The sequence below is a fragment of the Morone saxatilis genome, unplaced genomic scaffold (assembly GCF_004916995.1).
Source record: "Morone saxatilis isolate NCDOM2014 unplaced genomic scaffold, NCSU_SB_2.0 Contig3, whole genome shotgun sequence".
NCBI lineage: Eukaryota > Metazoa > Chordata > Actinopteri > Moronidae > Morone > Morone saxatilis.
In genome coordinates this window covers 23,560,512-23,582,396 of record NW_023339873.1, presented here as the reverse complement: position 1 = coordinate 23,582,396, position 21,885 = coordinate 23,560,512, and the positions used below count along the sequence as shown (strand labels likewise).

General features: G+C 39.3%; 2 protein-coding genes across 2 annotated transcripts; both read right to left on the bottom strand.

The window, feature by feature from the left end:
* Window positions 1–1,745: 1,745 nt before the first annotated feature.
* Window positions 1,746–4,957, bottom strand: LOC118337192 (gap junction alpha-10 protein-like). Its single transcript, XM_035674099.1, has 2 exons — window positions 3,521–4,957; window positions 1,746–1,784 (listed from the first exon to the last, which is right to left on the bottom strand). The coding sequence occupies exons 1-2, from the start codon at window positions 4,955–4,957 to the stop codon at window positions 1,746–1,748; spliced, it is 1,476 nt and encodes a 491-aa protein (XP_035529992.1).
* A 5,514-nt stretch (window positions 4,958–10,471) lies between these two features.
* Window positions 10,472–20,092, bottom strand: LOC118336751 (ankyrin repeat domain-containing protein 6-like). Its single transcript, XM_035673441.1, has 9 exons — window positions 19,995–20,092; window positions 19,144–19,221; window positions 17,656–18,110; window positions 16,935–17,087; window positions 16,091–16,243; window positions 15,524–15,637; window positions 13,453–13,753; window positions 12,587–12,918; window positions 10,472–12,384 (listed from the first exon to the last, which is right to left on the bottom strand). Exons 3-9 carry the CDS (start codon window positions 17,857–17,859, stop codon window positions 12,172–12,174), a joined length of 1,470 nt encoding a protein of 489 aa, XP_035529334.1. The 5' UTR covers window positions 17,860–18,110; window positions 19,144–19,221; window positions 19,995–20,092; the 3' UTR covers window positions 10,472–12,171.
* Window positions 20,093–21,885: the final 1,793 nt, after the last annotated feature.

Here is a 21,885-nt window from a genome sequence, read left to right as displayed (position 1 = left end):
TGGGCCACCTGTGATTGAGAACCAACTCGGTTTACCAATAATTTCATGAATAGTCAATTGAATAACTCCTTAACAGGAAGCATGGTGACTTTCCAAATGCTCGCTGCTAAAGGCACACACAACTTATTTAAATTAAACAACCTTTAACAAGTGTATGTTATAGCCGCAGTTGGTATTACTTTATAAAATAACTTTTGTCATATTCACTTTCACTTAATTTCACCAAGTCCTGACAGTAGTACATCGAATAGATCATTTGTAAAAATCAGGTTCGTCTGGCCCTCCTAGTGCTCCTAATGGCATTTGCAAAAATCTACGGTCTGACCACAAAAACAACCAAAGCCGGCACGCCGCCCCCATCAGCCGGAAGCCAAGAAAGATAGTTATTGTTGAGTGTCATCCCAGGTCATCAAATACCGATGCTGGGAATGAGATTCAACAATCAACTATCTTCAAGCAACCAACTAATGTAAATGCCATTAGGAGCACTAGGAGGAGCCAGAGGAACCTGATTTTTCTTTTTACAGATTCTCTGTCTCATGTTCTACTGTCAGGATATAGTTTCAGCAAATATGACAATATTTATAAAACTTACCTACTGCAGCTTTATACCAGTGTGCAGTGGTTGTCAGGGAAGAGTTTCCCCTTATGGAAGTTAGTATTTTGGAATCAAATGCCTTCAATTTGCAATTACACAACATGGTGGCAGACTGAAGAAAGTACTTATTTAATCCAATCTGTTTACAGAACACTGTAATCGGGGCCACTTGAATCTCAGATTCTGACTTTTTGAAGTTTAGTTGAACGGACTTTAAGCACTTATCTACCTGGATGATTCAGCATACCTCTTCTAATGGGTAAGGACTGTATGATAGACATGTAGAGTTTCTGTGGCATTGTTTCTGACTTTTTACAGTGGTTACTTCATTGTATTTGTAGATTTTGGTGAGCCATTTTTTACGTGTCCATTTTTGAGCAACCTGCAACATGACTGTTATATGCAGATTCAGCATTTTTTCATTCATTTTTTATCTCTGAATGTTCGAATGGCCTGTTTAGATTTTTTTGTAAATATTGTGCAACATGTCATGTTTTGTTTATTTGATATGAAAAAGGTTTTAAATGACAAAAAAAAAAAAAAAAACGCATTTTGCCTAGGCTATCTTTCTTGAGAAATAAAAGAAAAAAGCATGAGAACTGGATTGTGTGGTGTTGTGTGGATTCTAAATTAAATATCTGTTGACAAAATGATTGCTGTTTTGTTAAGAAGCATTTAATCTGAATATAATATAAAGTATCATCATTTATAATCAAATGACTGTATATAAATGACTATACACAGATACACACATTCTAACCAAGTCTTTGACTTAGAAAACGTATTTTAAGCTTAGAAAGTCCAGGAGCAAAGGCATCCTCTGAGGAGTTTGCTCCATAATCCATTGTGTTGTTTCTGCACAATCTTAAAATTTCAGCCAACACATGGACAGATGTTTTTATAGAGATACAATCCTTTCCTGTTAGTACCCACATGTAGGCATTATAAGGTGCTTCAAATCCAAAACATACTGGGCGTTGGCACTGAGTCCGCTGCCTCATCATGGCTGACTGACTGGTTTTGGCCCCATGTGACTTGAGGGGTGGATCAATGTTGATGGCTGGATCATTGATACAGTTTCTCCCGTTTGTGACCCAGCTGGGCTGTGGAACACAGCTCATACGGCCATGATGTTAGTGTTGTCACTTCACTTCTTCATGATAGAGGAGATATCCAGAAACATGCTCTGAAAAAGACAAGAAGACAGCTTTGACTTAGACTGTAGCTGATGCTGGACATAAAACACACACTGTGTACCTGGAATTCAGTAAAGCAAGCATCAGTATGTGTTCATAGTGATTGCTTAAAAGAACATTCTTAAAGTGCTTAAACACCATATGGAAACATAAAGGAATACTTTCTGGGAGCAAGAAAAGAATGATGAAGAAATCCTTAATGTCTACCAAAACTGAGTCTCCAACAATGTGCAGATATATAAATTTTTCTGTAAAAATATTCTTGATGCTTTAGACATGTCATCTTTGGTTTATTTTTAACGCTATTGCTGATAAGGTAAGAGAGAATGATTTTTTAAAATAATAAACTACATATGAAATCTATGGAGGCTGGTAGGTGTCGTTAAGAAAAGAAAAACAACAAATTTGTAGGTGCAGAATAAACAATAGATTCATTAATTTATTAACCAAATATAGCACTAAAGTGTTATCCCTTTAAAAGGAACATTCCCAAGCATTTTCACGAATCTCCAATGTTAAACAATGTGCTGTCTTTTGTTAAATATTAAACAGTTTTTTTTTTGTTTTATGCCATGTAATGTAAATTCCATTGCACGATAATATGAGAACATGAATTACTAATTAGTAAGCACAAATGTTTAATTTGAGAGTACAACTAACCATCTGTGTTTATCAAAGATTATATATATATATATTCTTCTATAAAATTCATATTGAATCCAATTGTGCATTTTAATATGTTTTATAATTATTTATTAATTAATGTGTTTAAATGTTAAGAAACTAAAATATAAAATATTCATCTTTTACATGTATTTCATTTCTATTGCATCTTATATTGACATAGCTATCTAATTTTGTTTTATTTATCTATCTAATCTCATATGAAAAATATTAAAAAACAAACAAACAAACAAACAAACAAACAAACAACCCCCCCCAAAAAAATGTTAACGCCTAACCCTTAAGTTTTAAAATCTAAATTCCATTCAGTGCTGGCATTTCTGTGTACTGTCTCTGATGGCAGCATATTGCCTTCTCCCTTTTGCTGTTGCTGTTTTGCTTTTCAAATTGACTCATTAGTTTTGTCAGAACTGAAGGGCATTATCTGAAATAACAATAGCAGTTAGATTTTTTCTTATTACTTCCACTGAGAACATTGAATGGGCACAGGCTGCCAATGTGTCTGTATTGGGCTACACCCAAATCAGCTCTCTTCAAAAAACCTCTTCATCTCTTTTGCTGCCACCTTGAAAAGTCCTAATCAGTGACTGTTTATCACATCTTTTTGGTTATGGTATTGGATATTTTGGCCAGATTTGTTGGTTAACTTAGTAGGCTAAATACTTCATAAGAAACTAGCAGAAACTTTATGCTTTATAGATACAACTCATACATAGTACTGAATAACATTTTTTTTCTATTATGTTTCTGCACTGTATGTCTTGTCTGTCTGTATCTTTGTGTTGTATTGTTGCTGTTGTCTTGACTAGGTCTCTGTTGAAAACTAGAACCAGTGTCTCAGTTACATTACCTGTCTAAATAAAGGTTAAATAAAAAAAAATAAAAAACACTCTTATGCTGTAGACAACTGTGACAGATAAAACCCAGATGGAGGATAAGCTGCTCTCAGATGGTTGGGTGTACTCTTTCTTTTAGAACTTTGCCTTCGATGTTCTCAACTACCATGAAATGTCATTCAGACAAATTTCTGCTCTTTACTTGCCATTGACATTCTTCGGCCTCCAGCAGGCGGCATCATTGGCATGTCTCCCTGCAGGGAGCCCAGTTCATCCGACTCCTCTGAGGTATGTAAGGAAGGGCTCGTGGAGCGACTGATGGAGGACAAGCTCTCAGATGGTGGTCTGATCATGAAGCTGGTCTTCCTGGGGTTGTGCAGCAGGACCTCGCTTCCCATCGACTCCCTTCGTTCATCCTCATCGAGGTCTCTGATAGCGCTGGGCCTTAAGGTGCTAGCTGACAGCAGTGATTCCAAGTGGCTGGGTTGAGGGTGTTCTCCATCATGGGGATCCTCAAGATGGCTTGTTTTACTTTCCTCCACATTGGACACAGTAGAAGCCCATGCTGGATGGTTGTCCACCATGACTGTGCTGACCTCTGGACCTTCATGGGTTTGGGGGGCTTGGATTGCACAGTTCTGGTCAGACCTGGGTGGCATCCTAGGTTGGGGGCAGATATAGCTGGTCTGACTGTAACGCAGATGAGCCAAGCTGTTGTGTCTTAGTGCGTCCTGGTTGGCTTTAAGTCCAGTGTTGTAATGAGGAGGCTTCATGTCTGCCTCTGGAATCACTTTGAAGGTCTGAGTCAAAGGCCCATTGTGAGGTGATACAGTGCTCATTACACAGAGGTGTGGTAAGGATGCCTTCTTCTTGGACTTGTAAATCAAACTGTCATCTTCTGTGTACCTCTCTCCATACAGTGTCTGTTTGATTTTCCTGATGCCCAGGTGGGATATTTCCAGAATGTTCAGGAAAAGTGACACACCAGCGATGGCGATCATGAAGACCATGAAGATGGTCTTTTCTGTGGGCCTGGAGATGTAACAGTCTACACTGTTGGGGCAAGGTAGCCTCTCACACTTATAGAGCGGCTCTAGTTGGACACCATAGAGTACATACTGGCCCAGGATGAAGCAGACCTCCACCGCAGAGCGTGTAAGGATATGGATGATGTAGGTTCTCAACAGAGAGCCTCTGAGAGGAGCCTTCTTCACCCTTCTCTGCTCGTCCAGCTTCCTCAGCTCCCTCTCCATGCGCTTATGCTCATCCAACGCCAACTCAAGCTCGTCCAGCTCCTCTTTCAGCTGGGCTCGTTTGCGGTGTCGCTCCTTCTCCAGCGATCGGATGCAGTAGAGGGCGTGGCCCATGTAGACCAGCGAGGGCGCAGAGACGAAGATGACCTGCAGGACCCAGAAGCGAATGAGGGAGATGGGGAAGGCACGGTCGTAACAGACCGCCTTGCAGCCAGGCTGGTCAGTGTTGCAGACAAACTCGGACTGCTCGTCATCCCATACGTCCTCAGCGGCCGCACCCAGGATCAGCATGCGGAAGATGAAGAGTATGGTAAGCCAGATCTTGCCCACAATGGTGGAATGAATGTGGACCTCTTCTAGGATGCTGCCCAGCAGGTTCCAGTCACCCATGGTCAGCTTCTCACCACTTCAGTGCAACATGTCCTTGAACTGTAGAGACACAGCATGCACATTACCCTCACAAAGCCTACAACGGCTACATATTGCTATGAGATTGTAAAGGAAAGGTACATTTTATTACAACTTGGGTTTTATTTGTGTAACTCTGTTGGTGATGATAACATTTGACACACTTACTGAGATTTCAAGACACAGCGACTTAGCTAAAAATACATTCAATGAGGCAAGAAAGCAGTCAGAGGATCAGCGCCTGTGAGAGTTTGGCCAGATTAGCTACTACTTCCTTTGGAGGTAAAACCTAAATTAGGTGCAGCAGTAATGTCAAGTTGGGTTGCTGTTGTGGATGTTTACAACAGACAGTTTGGCTTGTAATGTTACCATATGCATTCATTTCTCTTCCAAATATATTTTGCTAATGTTGGGGTTTGTTTACAACCTGAGCCTGAACGTCAGACTGCTTGTACTTATTGCCCTATTGCATGTATATGTTGGGTTGTTACAAGATTTTAGAAATTACATTGGCAAGAAGAATATTATCCTAACCAACCTAATCAGTGGCTAAATCTACGAAATAAATTGTTATTCTGTTAAGAATAAAGCTGGTCTTATTCAACATTTTTTGAATCCCATGAAAAGACTCAAACCAACAATGTCTTACTCTGTCTCTCAGTACCTTCTGACCTCTGTCTTTGGCTCTTAGCCTTAAGCCCAATGGTTCCTACTGAAGAAGTACATCTTAAAAAACTCAGAAAAAGTTTCATAGTTTCTTTTGTTTTTTAAATGCTCAGTAATTTCCTGAAACAGCTGGTAGTTTCCCTGTTTTCTCAAACAAGAGGAAAAAGCGCAGTTGCTGGCGGATCCGTGGCAGATTAATCTACATTTAGTACACACACAATACTTGTTAGTAGGATACAATCATCGCTGGTTTGAATGTGTACATGGAATGGGAAGAAAAAAAGTGTAACATCGCCAGAATCAAAGACACTGACATTGAGAATGCATTGAGATAAATGCTGGACCAATCAACAAAAACTAAGAGGAGTGTTTAGAAGTTCAGGTAACACCCCTGGAAACTTCCAAACATCACAAAAGCTATTTCCATTGCTAGTTGCAGAGAAATTTTAGACCTGCTCTGTTTTCCCATTTTTAAAATGGCAGCAACCACTGACATGCTAGCCAGTGGTTGGTGCTCGTCCAATCATGTGGATGTCTGACTGGAGGAGAGAACTGTCAATCATGTGTTGTACAGCCTACGGAAAAACGGGCGCTGTGCCAAACAAATGTCTGGTCGGACCAAAAAGAGAAGCCAAACTGGTCTGGCATTGTGATGTAACTGAAATCTGGAAATTGAAGACTTAGAAGTGTCATCAGATGATAATGTGAAATAGTTGATACGTTCTTGGGCTGTTGTTTATGATTTGAAGAGTTTGATTTGAATAAAGACCTTATACTAGACCCCAGTATATTACCATGGCTGCTATCATAGAGCTTTACCATCTGTTTGATCATATAGCCTATGGTGCAGCTCTACTCTTTTTAAATATTTAATTGACAGCACCGAATGTTTGATGTTTGATTCACCAGACAACCCATGATCAAACACATAGATGCATTCACACATATAAATAATTTGCATATTCATAGAAGTCATCGAAATTCACTGTAAAATAAAATTAGCATGTTAATCTATGAGAAGGTCAGAAATTTGGTTGGAACCATTACTTTCTTTTTATAGTAACAATAATGAATAAAAGTATGACATTTACAATCACTATCCAGGTCTTCTGACTATATAGGACCAATGTTTAGCACAAACATTACATCAAATGACTCCCTTCAATGAAGCAACCACTGCAGCAGCACTTACATATCACTGGTATGGGTACCCTCTTTGCCTCTTGATGCACTTCATCGTGTTCACAGGAGTTGACTGCGTCTGTATGGCTACCCCATGGAGGTATTTGGTGGTCCTTTCGCGCCTATTGCAAACTGCAGTCCCTCGACTTTCCTCTGTCTTTGTCTCTCTGTGTATCTGTTGGCTGCCCGTGTGTTGGGAGCACTCTCCCGTGTTACATGCAGGGTTCACAGGATGTGAGCATCGATCATCTCCCGACGGGACAATGCCCCCCGCCCCCCCTCTCACTTCTCCCACGCCGGCAGTGCCAACTATAACCAGTCTCATCAATATCTACCCCTCTCTGTGACAGAGATGACATTTTTATGGTCGGTCTTTCACATAGGATCTTCTGCCATCAACGTAAAGATGCAACTGAGCTAATGGGGAGGCCTGAGCAAGATCTGTTTACTTATCTAATGTGGATAATGTGATTACATGGATCATGTCCTACCTGCTGTCTTACACACAGTTCTTAATTTGGGATGTGGGGGTCATGCATGTCAGTCCATGTACATGCATGCATGACTGCCTGGCAGGCCTGCTGTGCAAATTCAATTTCAATTTCGGGGACATTGTAAAAATCTTCATGTGAAAATTACGCACAAAAAAACATCTCCACAGAGATCATGATAGCAAAAATGCGGACGACTTTTGGCATCATTTGGATTTTGCCCCAGTCAATATTTTTTTAATTAACAATAGGTCAAATGTAACAATAAACACAAAATTCTTCTTTTGTGTTATAAGAGCCCAGCAGCAATTTAAAACATTGGATTTTCTGTTTGTCATAGTGAACGTGTTAGCCAACAATGAGTTGCCCAAAAACTGAAATCTATGCAACTTTAACTTTAAAGGTCCAGTGTGTAAAATTTAGTAGAATCTAGTGGTGCAGTTGCAGAGTGCAATTCCCTTGCTTCACCCTCCCCTTACGAGCATGAAGGAGAAACTATGGTGTTCATGGCCACCATAGTTTCTCCTAGTTTCTCATGCTTGTAAGGACAAAACGTGATATAGAGCCATGTTTCTATATTCATGCAATTATACACTAATGAAAACCTACCAATCTGGGCTACTGTAAAAAAAAACATGGTGCTTCAACATGGTGGATATTGTTGAGTCTCATTTGCAGGCAACACATACAGATGCTTTGGGACCCTGGGAATGAGACTCAATAATCATCAGTCTTCAAGCCTCCAACCCAAAGCATCTTTGAGATCTTTCTCGGCTCTGATTGGTTGTTTTTATTTGTGGATTCTTGCAAATGCCAGTAGGAGCACTAGTAGGAACCAGAGGAACCAGTTTTGTTCACAGATTCTATTTATGTTGATAAGTCTTTCTTATGTTTTACTGTCAGGATATAGTGAGTTTCAGCGAATATGACCAGAAGTTACCAACTGCAGCTTTAAAATAGACAACTTAGACAACAATTTATAGAATTGTAACAACTTATAATAGACAGTTTAAAGAGACAGGAAACAGGGTGAGGGAGAGGGGAATGACATGCAAGCCCTCCTGCCAGAATTTAACTGTGGGTGTTATGTGGTGTGCACCAGTGTGCCTTATCCATTAGGCTGGTATGCCCCCACACTTTTATTATTTAATACTTTAACAGTGTAAAGACATTTAAAAGAGAAATAAATCCAACCTTTAAAAACTTCTTGCAGTATGTTTGAGCATTGTTAATGAATTCTATAGACTTTTCTGCAGTATGCATGACTCCAGTTGGTGCGCTGAGTAAGCAATGTACCTTAGACCAGATGCACTGCTGCATATCAAAAAACTATTAAACAACCACATGAGGCATGAGTTTTTAACATATTAAGTGCTGACACTACCCTGGTCAGGGAGGCCCACGGACCATACCCCTCCCTCAGACCACAGAGTAAAGCAATAGTACATAATACTGGCTTGATTTGAGAGCACTGATGCTTGGATGCATAAAATGACCAGCTATGCCTTGAGGGCCTTTAATTAGGTTTCCATCGCGCTCTGACAGAGTCAATGGAGCATTGATTTGATTTTCCCTTCAGAAGCTGCGGCTGTGGTCGCTGAGGCCAAATGTCACACCAGGATCATTGGGTTACACAACCAACGGCACTCTGTCCGATGGCCTGACTGACAGCTGAGCAGCGAGGGTGGGACTTTGTCCAGTCTGTCGGTTTGTTGACACCAGACCTCAACTCACCCACACATATGGTTTATGTTTTTGCCCTTGGGTGCCCAAATGAAGTGAACAGGCCTACCACCAAGGTGACGATTTTCACAAAACTTTTATTGTCCTTTATTTTAGTAATTACTCTGATATAGTTTTGGTTCCCAACCTTTGTTTTTCTAAGGGAGCCCTTTTTCGATGGATTTGCGATCTGCAGCTACATCACTAGATTCACTAGAGAGACAGGAACACAAATGAACATTCCTTATAGCTTCTTTAAAGTAAATTTTGCTAAAGTATAATGAATAAGTAGTACAATACAATTTGAATCCAGGACTATTGTTATGGAGTATTTACAGGGTGGTATTATTACTTTATGGTACCTTGTGGAGTTCATGACCAGTGTTGGGGAGTAAGGCATTGCTAGTAATAATATTATGGTAATAATATTACTTTTTACTAGTTTTGTAATAATATTACACCCTCCTACTGATTTGAAATCCAACAATCGAATCACATCCTTGAATTCATTTTTGTAATTGTGGAAAAAGATGGAAACGCTTACATATAGCAGCTGGAAATATTCCATTACTCTGATATTAACAAACAAAACTGGATTTTAATCATCACAAGTCTGAATTTTGGGGAGAAAGGACAGACTAATTTAGCAACGACTTTATGAGTGTCTTTTATGATGTAATTATTACTATTAGAGACAAAATTAATAACCAAATGCCCTCAACAGGTATTGCTGTCTCTCCAAGTTCAGGAACTTTAACAAATGTAAAATCAGATATACTCTTAGACTGTTTTTCTGCTATCGATCTTCATCAGCATTCATACTAAATCAATTTAATTCTACATCGAAGCCATCAATTCCTGTCTGTAGAACCATTCCAACTAGGCTGCTTTAAAGAAGTGTACCCTTATTTGGCAGTTCCTTACTGTTCCTTAATCTGTGCTTGATTGCCATCAGGACAGCTTTAAAGCTGCAGTAACTTTTATAAAAATACTTTTTGTGCTGAAACTTTCACTATATCCTGACAGTAGTACATGAAACAGATAATCTGTGGCTATAATCTAAGGGTATTTGTAAGAATCCACCGTGCCTGAACGAAAACAACCAATCAGAGACAAGAAAGTAAAAGACACTTTGGATTGGAGGCTTGAAGATAGTTGATTGTTGAGTCTCATTCCCAGTGTTGGTATCTGATGACCTGGGAATGACAATCAACTGTCTTTCTTTGCTCTGATTGGTTGTTTTTTTTCCAGGCCTGGTGGATTCTTGCAAATGCCATTAGTGCACTAGGAGGAGCCAGAGGAACCAGATTTTTTTCACAGATTATCTGCTCTATGTTCTAACTGTCAGGATATAGTGAAAGTTTTCAGCAAATATGACAGAAAGTTATTTTTTTTATAAAAGTTACCTACTGCAGCTTTGACTGGTTAGGTGCTAACCAACAGGCTCACATTCCCCAAAACAAATGCACTTCAAAACATCTACAATAATACGCAATAGCAACTATAATTCTATCACACAACATTACACAAATATTGTATTCTATTTCCATAAGACTATAAGCTGCAGTTAGTGTCAGAGTACAAAAGCTGACAATTCCAGATGCAGAATGCATACATTTCAATAAGATACCATAATTGAGCACAAAACACTTGAATTTCCTCAAATTAAGATATGTATCAAAAACAAGTACAAAAAGGTAGAAAAAATACAAGAAATATATTAGAAGAAAGAGGGTACTATACAAAATAAACAATAGTACATATCAGAAGTAGCAGGAGGTGAATGTATTTATAGAATAAATATTAAATATACCTTAATAAGGTATATAGCTTAATCTTTATTTTGATTTCTTATAGCTGCTTTATGTTCAGCTATTCTCAGTTTAAGATTACGCTTTGTCTGGTAACTAATATTTTCTGAGGGGGTAACTGTAATATTAATGAAATGTATTAGTAATTAGCTACCCTACTAGTTACTGGGGGAAGTAATATTATTACTGAAATATCATAACTGACACTGACCACATCTATAATTTCCATATACCTCCTTAGAGAGTCAGTTAGTTTTCCTGCTAGGTTCTCTATATACATATGTAACAATAGAGTCCCTTATATTATTCACCCTCTTTTAACAAAACAATAAATACATTGGCTAAATTATTAAATACTTTTATGAAGATAGTAGTGGCAGCGATTGTAATGCTACTTGTTGTTAGTGGTTTTTATGGTCAATACTGAAATGAGTGACAAAGTGGTACTGTTAGGGGACAGATGTCAGTGTTGTGAAGAGTTTATCCTGTGATGTGTTCAAGTGTTTTGGCTGCACATTGAAAAATGTGACTTATCAATTGTAAAGGTAATCTGTAATAAGTAAACATTACAAATAAAACTCCTCCTCTCTCAGTTTGTAACATTATGAACTTTACAACACTTTGTTACCATAACTTAATTAAATAGTAACAAATGTAAACTGTTTGACAAGCTATTATTCAGTAAACAACTGTCCTTCATAATCTAGCAATGCTTTTCTTTATGTATAGATTTTATAGACAGTATGAATTATTGTATCTATGTATGCACTTCTTATTTATTTGGTTGTTTTTTACAACTTTTAGGGGAAGATCAAGAGAGATGGCTGCTGCCACCACTAAAAAATGCCTGCCCCCCCAGCTGCCACCCCAGTTTGGTGTCAAATGCTGTTAAACATTAACACATTAATTTAAATTGATTTTAAAAATAAGTGTTAAAAACAGTAATGGAAATTAATGTAATATCTATCTGTTATGGCCATATTTTAGAATCATTGATGTATAAATGTCTGAAGATTTGGAAATAGTTTATTGATTACTAATTCCACCTTTAGATATTTCTATCCAGTGTTTTATTAATCCGCCACAATAATGTTTTTTGAGTTGAAATATCTTCATTTGGGGGATTTTCCAAGCAAATATTGATAAATGTGATGGTCTGTGAATAAATCAGCATATTTTTCTGCCACCCTTAAAGTATGAGTAACTTATGAATATTTCTGTAGACATCAAGACTTTGACTTTCTCATTTTCTCTTTTTGCCGCCTGCTGTAAATTAAGGTGATATGAGTTTTTAAATATTAAAGCAAAAGTGAGAAATTCTCTATTAGTCTCCTCCAGTATTAATTGCGTCTGAGTTTTCTGCATTCTCATTGGTCTTCAGCTTCTGAAGCTCCTCCTCCAGCGCGCTTATTCGCTGCTGTAGCTCCTTCCTGTCCTGCTGGGCTCTCAGCTGCGTCTGATGCTCCACCTCCATGAGCTTCCTCTCATACCAACGCTCCAGCTGAGTCGATACCGTCTCAAAGAAACGCTGAGTCACCTAACAGAAAGGAAACGACACATTTGAAGTGGAAGTTTTAAGATCAGTTTGAGTTCAGATTTTTACCACAGCTTCTTAATGAAGTAGTTCAACTTGAAGGCTTAAAGAAAAGTGTTTTTTGGAGCATGTTTGCTTGATTGACAGGTGCAGTCCAAGCCTGTCCTGACTGCTGTGGTGACCAGTTACCCATGAGTACGCTCACCTCTTTGGCATGCAGATTGTTCCTCTCTTGGCTAAATGTGGGCTCAATGGGACGGTCGATAAAGAACTCCAGAGTCCTGGTGCTCTCAGTTTGTATCCCTGCATGGTTGTGGGTGCTCATCAGCTCTCCATAGTGTGTCCTGTATTGTTCCTGATGTTGGATGAGTCTGGGTCCCGGGTCACTGATGCTGGACTGACTGCAGCTGCTTGAGAAGCCCTCCCCACACAGTGGCACCATTGCTCCTGTGGGACTGTCTTTCACTCCCGAGCCCAGCAGGAGGTCTGAGGTGGTTTTGGCGGGCAGAGGGAACAGGGCTGTGTTCTCATAGTCATCTGATATGAGAGAAATAAATAGAGAATGTATTTAGTAAACACTTTACATTGAGGTACAAATAGTCACCATTAACTAGTTGTCCCACGGCATGCATATTAGTTGCACACTGACGAGTCCAGACTTAAGGCGGTTTGTCTAATGCATCAGACTTGTCTTGGACTCATTATTTGCACTCGGACTTGGCTAATGGTCTTGTCAAATATTCTACTTGATGTCTTTTTTTTCTGAAGTAGCTTCCTTCTTCAAAACAAAAAATAAATGATGCTTAATTAAGTTAACTCTATCTGTGGTTCTATCTATGCTTTGTTGATCTGGTTGGTTGAAGTTGGCCTGTGATAGATGGTGATAGACATATGGTTCATCCAATCACCTGCCAAGTATTTTCTTAAATAGCCTGCCCTTTTCCAAACAGTTTCCAATGAAGGCTTCCCAGATGGTTCTCTGTAACAAACCATCAACCAACCATTAGGTCACTGTGAGCTGTGCCACTGAATTGTTGATGCAGTGGTAATGTAGGCTGTTCTTGGACATACCTGGTGACCTGTCCACTTTCATTTCAAAGTATGTCCTGCTCCCCAGCTGCTCTTGCTTGGGGCCTCCCAGACTGTTGGTAGATTTGGATGGCAAGATGTTGACATAGGTAGCCAGTGAAGTGCTGCTGTCTCCAGATACCACAGAAAGCAAGGGGAGTGACTCCAGGTCAGTGTCTGCCACAGACTGCTCCACAGACGGTGAAGGGAGGAGTTTGTAATACTGTGCTTTGGCTGGAACATGAACATCCATGTCCTTCAGCTGGGACATACACCACCTCTTCAATTCATTACTCACCGCTGCCTGCTTGAGACAAGAGCTCATATTGTCCATTGTCCAGATTGACTGTGTATGATTTAGTTTTTAAAGATAAAAATCAGAAAATCTGAGATTTAAGTATTACATGTTAAATGTTTGCACTCCATAGTGGACCAATCTTTTCGGTACAACACAAATGGAAGTGAGAAATACAAGCTGTTACAGGTCCTGCCACCGTAGTTTCTCTTTTGTGCTTGGAAAGGGAGGGTGACGTGAGCGCAATCTAAAACTACACCACTAGATGCCACTGGGGTGTCTGTGGCTCAGAGGAAGAGTGGGTCGTCTACTAATTGGAAGGTTGTTGGTTCGATCCCCGGCTCCTCCCGCCACATGTTGAAGTATCCTTGAGGAAAATACTGAACCCCATATTGCCCGCCGATGGCTGTAGGTGTTGTGAATGTGTAATGAATGAGTTAGTTTCTGTTCGAGTGGACTTTGCCATTCCATTGATGAATGTGTGTGAAAGGGTTGAATGTGGAAACGTAGTGTAAAGCGCTTGAGTGGTCGAAAAGAAGGGGCTATACAAGTACAGGTCCATTTACTAAATCTTACACACTGGTCCTTTAATTTAATAAAGAATTCTGGCATTTATTACACCAGATGAAAGCAGATAAGATATTACTCACTTATTAATTTCCTATTCTGCATGAGTATATTCTACTTGTTGTTTTTGCTATTTTTCTTTAGAGACATAAAGCACAGAGGGGGCAAAAAATACAACTGAGGGGGCTAAAACCCACCTTTAGGCCCTTGTTTGGATGCTATTAACACTTTTTGTGTTTTGTAAATTTAATAAGCACTAAAAAATTAGTATTCTTATAAAGGCCCATACTGAGCAAATCATAAGATCTTCATGGACAACAACTTCCTTACTTAGTATCAATAAGCAGTGATTAGGAGGTTAATGAAGGAAAACTCTTAATTAATGGCCTTGTAGTTGTAGAATATGCTCATGCAGAATAAGGCCTTAATAAGTGTTTTATAATGACTAATGATGACTGACAGTGCTGTAGTACTCGAGTCCAGATTCGAGGTGGTTTGTCTATTGCATCAGACTTGTCTTGGACTCTTGGAAAATAAATGATGCTTAATCTTGAAATTAAATGCAGTCTCTTGATTCTGCATTTTCATTCTGATTCATACAGGACGTTATCTCTATCTATGCTTCGTTGATCAGATTGGTTGAAGTTGGCCCGTGATAAACAGTGATAGACAGATGGGTTATCCAATCACCTGCCAAGTATTTTTTTAATTGGCCTGCGCTTTTCCAAACAGTTTCCAATGAAGGCTTGAGTAATAAGTCATAGATCTATCACTGAACAGTAATTCTAGAGAGATTATTCTCAGTCAACAGATCCTTTGGAGATTTTAAGGTGTTTTTAATTATATTTTATAAAAGAAAGTGGGAAGATGCGTCCAAGGCAAAATAATCTTTTTTCTCATAATCAGAGTATGAATGTATAATTTCAGCCCAGTTATGGTCAATTATGACCACTCAAAGCACTTTTAGACTACATGCTACATTGAATCATTCACACACATTCCTACATCTGTACACAGCATCTGGAGCAATTTGGGGTTGGGAGTGGGAGAAGCCAGTAGCCAACCTTCTGATTAGTGGATGACCCACTCTACCTCCTGAGCCACAGCCACCACACTACCATCATGAAGGTTCAACATGTAATAAAACATTAAAATACAACATAAAAAAAGACCATCCCATGTGTTCTGTGTGCTGTAAATTGTAAGAGGTACCTGTGTCATCAGGGTTTTCTCTCTTCCCTGGGCAATTCTCTGCTCGGTCCTGTACATGATGTTCTTCCTCTCTGCTGCTGTTCTTTCCTGATTCAGCATGTCCAACACTTTAATCTGCCCAAGTCAAAGTGTAGGAAAATCAGATTGTAAAAAATAATTTTGGAACTTTCTGGCATGAAAACTAAAATTAAAGTTTTACTAAGAAATTTGCATTTGACTTGTCAAAATCGTAAAAAAAACAAAAAAGGCCAAACTAAACTTCAGTGCAGTGATAGTGCCCCCTAGATGGATTTTCTCCAACAGGTGTGTTTAGTACCTACTTAACATGTTGCTACTGTCTAGACATGAGACACTGACATGTTGAGTTTAACAAAAATGTAAGGACAATTCATAGTTCAAGTTCGGCTTTAAAGAAAACAAAATATAGGCAACCAGTAGGTTTACTCAAAGAATGGAAATTGGTATCAAACTTTAAAAACACAAACTGAACCATCAGTTTAAGACACTGAAGGTATATAAAGAAATTGTATAAGCCATGATCTCTAAGCTGAGCAAGTGGAAGCACACCTGGTGTCTGTTCCTGCGGTCCATTTGGCCCAGCCTACTGTTGACTTGCTCCTGGACGTTCAGGATGTGCAGCCTCATCTCCTCCTGTGTGAATTGCAGTTGGCCCTCCAGCTTCTTGAGCAGGGGCCTACAATGGCATCCATTGGCTGGTGCCTAAAGAGAATGGTCACAAGCACATTCAGCAGGATTCCACCCTGTTAATGGTTCAACGTTTCTGGCAAATGTACTCAATGTAAAGTTTTAGAAACAAGATTTTCTCAAACTCCACTCCTAATTTTTTTTTCTAGTTTTTAAGTTCATTGACTATTTAAAGCTACAGTAGGTAGTTTTTATAAAAATATTTTTGTCATATTTGCTGAAACTTTCACTAATCCTGACAACTAGTACATGAGACAATAAATCTGTGGAAAAAAGGGCCTGAACAAAAACAATCAATCAGAGAAAGATAGTTGATTGTTGAGTCTCCTTCCCAGGTCGTCAAATATCGATGCTAGGAATGAGACTCAGCACTGAACCACCTTCAAGCCACCATCCAAAACCCTCTTTCTATCTCTCTTGGCTCTGATTGGTTGTTTTCGTTCAGGCCCAGTGGATTCTTGCTAATACCATTAGGAGGACTAGGAGGAGCCAGAGGAACCGGATTGTTTCACAGATTATTTGTCTCATGTTCTACTGTTAGAACATTTTAGAAAACTTCAGCAAATATGACAAAACATATTTTTTATAAAAATTACCCACTCTGGAACCTTTAGATTTATAAATGAATCGCTGGGAATAACCGTTGCTTTGTAAGCTTGTTGTATGTAAAATGTTTGTAGTTTAAAAAATAAAACTCATCAATAACCTGTCTAATGTTGCCATCCTTATCACGGTACAGTGTGTAAAGTTGATAGGTTTTTCCATTCTTAGCAGGACTGTCTTCACCATTATCACAGAGCAGATCCCACTTAATGTTGAGGTCATTCTTGCCTTTTCTCAGATCATCTCCATTCCAAGCCTACAAAGGAGGAATGGTAACATGACGTAAAAGTAACAACAAAATGCTGCTGTCAAGAATCCCTCGTGATCATTCATTCATTCTCCAACTAACTCTTTCCTGACAGTTTCTCCACCCACTTGCTCACCTGCTTCCAATTCCATCTGATTACCTCAGTATGTACAGTAGCCCACTCCCACTAGTCCTTTGCCAGATTGTCCTTCGCCTTCCAAGATGCCTGCTCCTCAGCCTGTTTTCTGGACTTTGATTCTTGGCTTTGATTTCTGCCTGTTTTTTGGATTTACCTACTTACTGCTGTTCTGTGCCATCCCCATTACATTACAATCTGGCTAGAATTAACCCAGTCAACTCTGAGTTAGAAGGGCACAAGCTGTGTGCCTGGGAATCCTGGGATGCACAAAACTTTACAGGAGTTTTTTTTAATCTAGAAATACAGTTCCATGACAAGCCTCCTGAATGTCATCTAGCATTAATTGTAAAACAGAGACTGTCATCCTATGAATGAAATCTAACTCAAAAATGAACTATTGAAATTACTGACTGATGTACTTGTCCGTTGTTGACCTACCTGTTCCTTGGCTCTCCGCTTATGGTGGCTGTAGGGGCTGCTGGTGGCCGCTGGGATCTTGTGATAATGCTGCTGCTGCTGCTTCTGCTGTTGGTGAGGACCCACCTTGACGGCAGTTCTGCTCTCTGTGTGTTCACTGCTGCGGGTTTCCTCCGCCACAGAACTGCTGTCCTCCTCCGGACACATAGACAGGACGTACAGCATGGAATTCAAGTCAAATGCAAAATAAAAACTGTATTCAGTGAAACAATTATAGCAAAAGCTAAATTTTAAAGATCTGACCTAATGCGACTAACTAATCCTCTTACCTCCATGTGCTATAAAGACTGACTTTTTTTGTATTTCCTTACTTTGTTTGGTAGAATGTCTACCCTGGTGACAGACTGGGTCCGGCGCTCAGCTGTCAGTCTCTCTCTTCGTTTCCTTATTGTTCTTCCTCGCATGAAGCGATGAACCTAAAGACAATTATAAAAGCTGCTATGGTTACATTGCCCAAGGAACCCGGGCTTGACACTGCTGTCCGATCCTTCCTACATCCAGTAAATGGTCAAACCATGCACCCCAGACCGTCCACCACACTCTTTCATTTGTTTCCACACTCCTTCACTATAAAGAGGGCCCAGCTACTGCTCAACAAAACCCAGACAGTTTTTTGTCCTGGCTCCACAATTGTGGAATGGGCTTCCTGTTTATATCAGGACAGCAGAAACTGTACACGTTAGCTAAGTTGATGAAGTTCATTTGCTTGCACGATACTTGCATTTTTGGGTTGTATCCTCATGGTTGAACGCACTTATTGTAAGCTCCTCAAAAAGTTGGGTTGAGCGAGAACTTGGCTGAAACAAGTATCTGGTACAGATAATGTTCTTTTAACGAGTACAAGTTTCATCAGAGTAAAATGTTAATATCTGTACTCAACTGTACTACTGTAAATATAGCAACTTTTATTAAAAAAAACCTTTAAATGGTTTTCTAGCTCTTGTGATCACAAACATTGCTCTGACGCTCAATTCTGAGGCTAAAGTAGTTAAAAAAAATAGTTAAAACTAAGATACAAACCACATTCTTGACACCCCAGTGTTTTGGTTTAAAGCAGTGATCTCAAACTGCTAGCCTAGGGGCCCTTTCTGGCCCTCCAAGTTTTTTTTTTCTAGATGTTGCATATCAATTTAAACTTTCTTTTAATGGCTAATGTCAAAGGTTCCTGCTAATGTGTTCAAAGAGAACAAGCTTCCGACCTCCTTTTGTTGTTTGTCTGATATAAAATGACAATATAAAAATGTAGAGAAACTGTTGTCTTCATTATTTTAAGTATGATGTTAGTAATGTAAATATTTCCACAATATTGCGCTTTTTTGTAGAACTTGAATGTTAAAGTGCGCCTCCTTTACCAGCAGAGCATACCAGACACCCCTGGTTTAAGTTTATATCTAATACAAGAATATGAACTAATGATATCTAGGATATGTTTCTAATGCAGACACCAACCTGAGGAGCTCTGGCCAGGAGAAGTGCCACATCTTTGTGGTTGTTATCTCTGGCCTTGTCAAGGGCTGTTTTACCTGCCTGGAAGTGAACAGTAGACAAGAAAAAAAACACACTAACATTCATATGACCCATAGCAAAACTGTATTCTACTGTCAGAAAGGTGCTTTGAAGGAGCTCTGCAGTATCTACATTTTGTATGAAAAATAACTGATGATGTCATAAGGGTTATCTCAGCTTGGGTTGAAGCACTGTTGGAGTGTTTTCATGTTTTACTCATAGTGGGACATAAAGCCTGGATATTTTGGCTTCAGCTACACAGAGTTTGGCCATTATTTTTGATCTGTCTCTTGTTAGTCCCCCAATTGTATGACAGCACAATACTAAATTGTTGGAGTACCTCTTTCATTGTAATAAACGCTGTACACTGTGCATTGTCGCTGTTGTCTGCCGGGTTAAATGGGTTAAGATTAACTAACTTTGAAAGGGCCAATAAGTCAGATTTTAATGAAATCCTGACATATAGTGTGAAAACAATCAGTAATACCAGACTGCTTTTGGCAACATCAGTGTTAAGAAGCACACATGCTTTCTAGTAAAAACAAAAACAAAAAACAAAACACATTGAGAGCGTGAAAGCTGTGAGGACTGATGGTACCAATGACTTGGTGGTGGTGTTCCATTGTCTCACAGAGCCAAACAGAGAAATAGAGAAGGACATGAGAGTACATAAAGCATATTATTGCTATGAGCACCACTTGTTACTGCATCTAAAAGGTGATGAGTTAAGATTAGACAAATTGTGAATCTAAACATCCAGCTTGTAGATGGATGGTGGTATTGTAGGAACTTACATAGTTTCTGATTGTCCCATCAGTCCCTGCCTCCAGTAGGAGCTGAACTGTCTTCTTATGGTTCAGAGCAGCAGCCACATGGAGAGCTGTGTCCCCTCCCTACAGGCACAGACACATAGACAGCACAGGATGTTTGTTTGTTTGTACTGTTTGTTTAGCTGCAGTTTCTACTTTGGTAGAATTGAGTCAGGAAATTCACAGAAAGAACTGTGTATTATTTTTTTCAATGTGCAGTAGTTCAGGTGAAGATGCAACACAGTATAATTTCCCTACAAGTAAATACACAGTTCAGCAAATATAGCAAATCAATAAAATTTCTAATAATAAATGAATATTTATCTTTTTTATTTTCTATATGGTGCAGTTGGTAACTACACTCAAACATAAATATTAAACATAGGCTATACACATACGTAACACATGAATGTAAATAAAGAAGCAGGATGAATCAAGTCTGGCTCTGGAACACTGTACCTGGTTCCTCTCTGTCACAGTGCACAGTGAATTCAGCAGGATCTTCACCAAGGACAGGTTGTTGTAGCGAGCAGCCACATGCAAACACGTGTCCCCCCTCTACAACCAAAACACAGCTCTTACTGTACGTTCAGACCAAACGCGTACAAAGCGTACAAAGCATGTCATGTCATGTTTTATCAGAAAGATTCCATGCTGAGTGATGTATCCATGTGAAACTATTCCCTGTTCAACAGTTTATGGTCCCTTGCCTCGTTGGTGTCATAGTGGAGATTCTACCATTTTGTAATCCTTCTGTCTCTGAGGCGAGCTCAGTGCATTGTGGGATGCTGGGGGACTCACATTATTCTTGGTGTCTGGTGTGGCCCCTCCGAGCAGCAGGAGGCGAGCAGTCTGAGCGTGTGCGTTCTGACAGGCCAGGTGTAGCGCGGTGTTTCCTGCCTGAATCGACATAATAAAGAGTAAATGCAGCTCTGCAGTCTTCCATGTTAAACTGTAAAGTGAGCGCCCTCTGCTGGTTCCTTTGGCCTATTGGGTCATATTAAGCATGTTGGAAAGAATCTTGGTGTCTGGTTTTACACTCCCAGTATGTTTTAGAATTGTTTTAAAGATTTTACTGATTACTTTTAAGACTCTACATGGTTTCTCCTCCTGCTATATTTCAAACCTTTCAATACCGTACACACCGGCTCGTACCTTGAGAACCTCAGGCACAGGTCTGATGTCTGTTGTCTGTCCCGGCTGAGAACTAAAGGGGACAGCACTTTTAAGTCCTTTCTTAAAACATACTTTTAACAGAGAGCCTACACAGAATGAATTTTAATTTTCAGTATCTTTTACTTCCTAAATGTCCATAAGGTCTGGGGTTCCACAACCAGACACAAAAATATATATTACCAGAGGTGGGACCAAGTCATTGTTTTACAAGTCTCTAGTCAAGTCCCAAACAAGTTATAATGTGCCACATTCACTAAATATAATGTGATTTTAACAACGAAATAGTCATATATTAAAGTTATGTAATGTTAATTCTTCATGATTCTTTACTGCAACTTTGGATGCTGTCAGATTGGTACAGCCAAGAAAGATATGAAGACACCTGGGGTTGGTGGCTGGAAGATAGTTAATTGTTGAGTCTCATTCCCAGCAGGGTAAGTATTGTATTTTTTCCCCAGTTCAGTTTCTTAAATTAATTTGCTCATTTCAGTTTAGTTTGTATGTTAGTTTTTAAAAAGTTCAGAACAGATATTACAATGCAAACACACTGACTCACAGTCATGTACATCAACATATGCCCCAGTGTCTCCTCAGGATTGTTGTGTTTGACCAAACTGACAAAAACTAAAGACATTTCCTGTGTATTTTTTATTTTATTTTAGTTAGTTTTGAAAGTAGACAATATTGTTTCAGTTAGTTT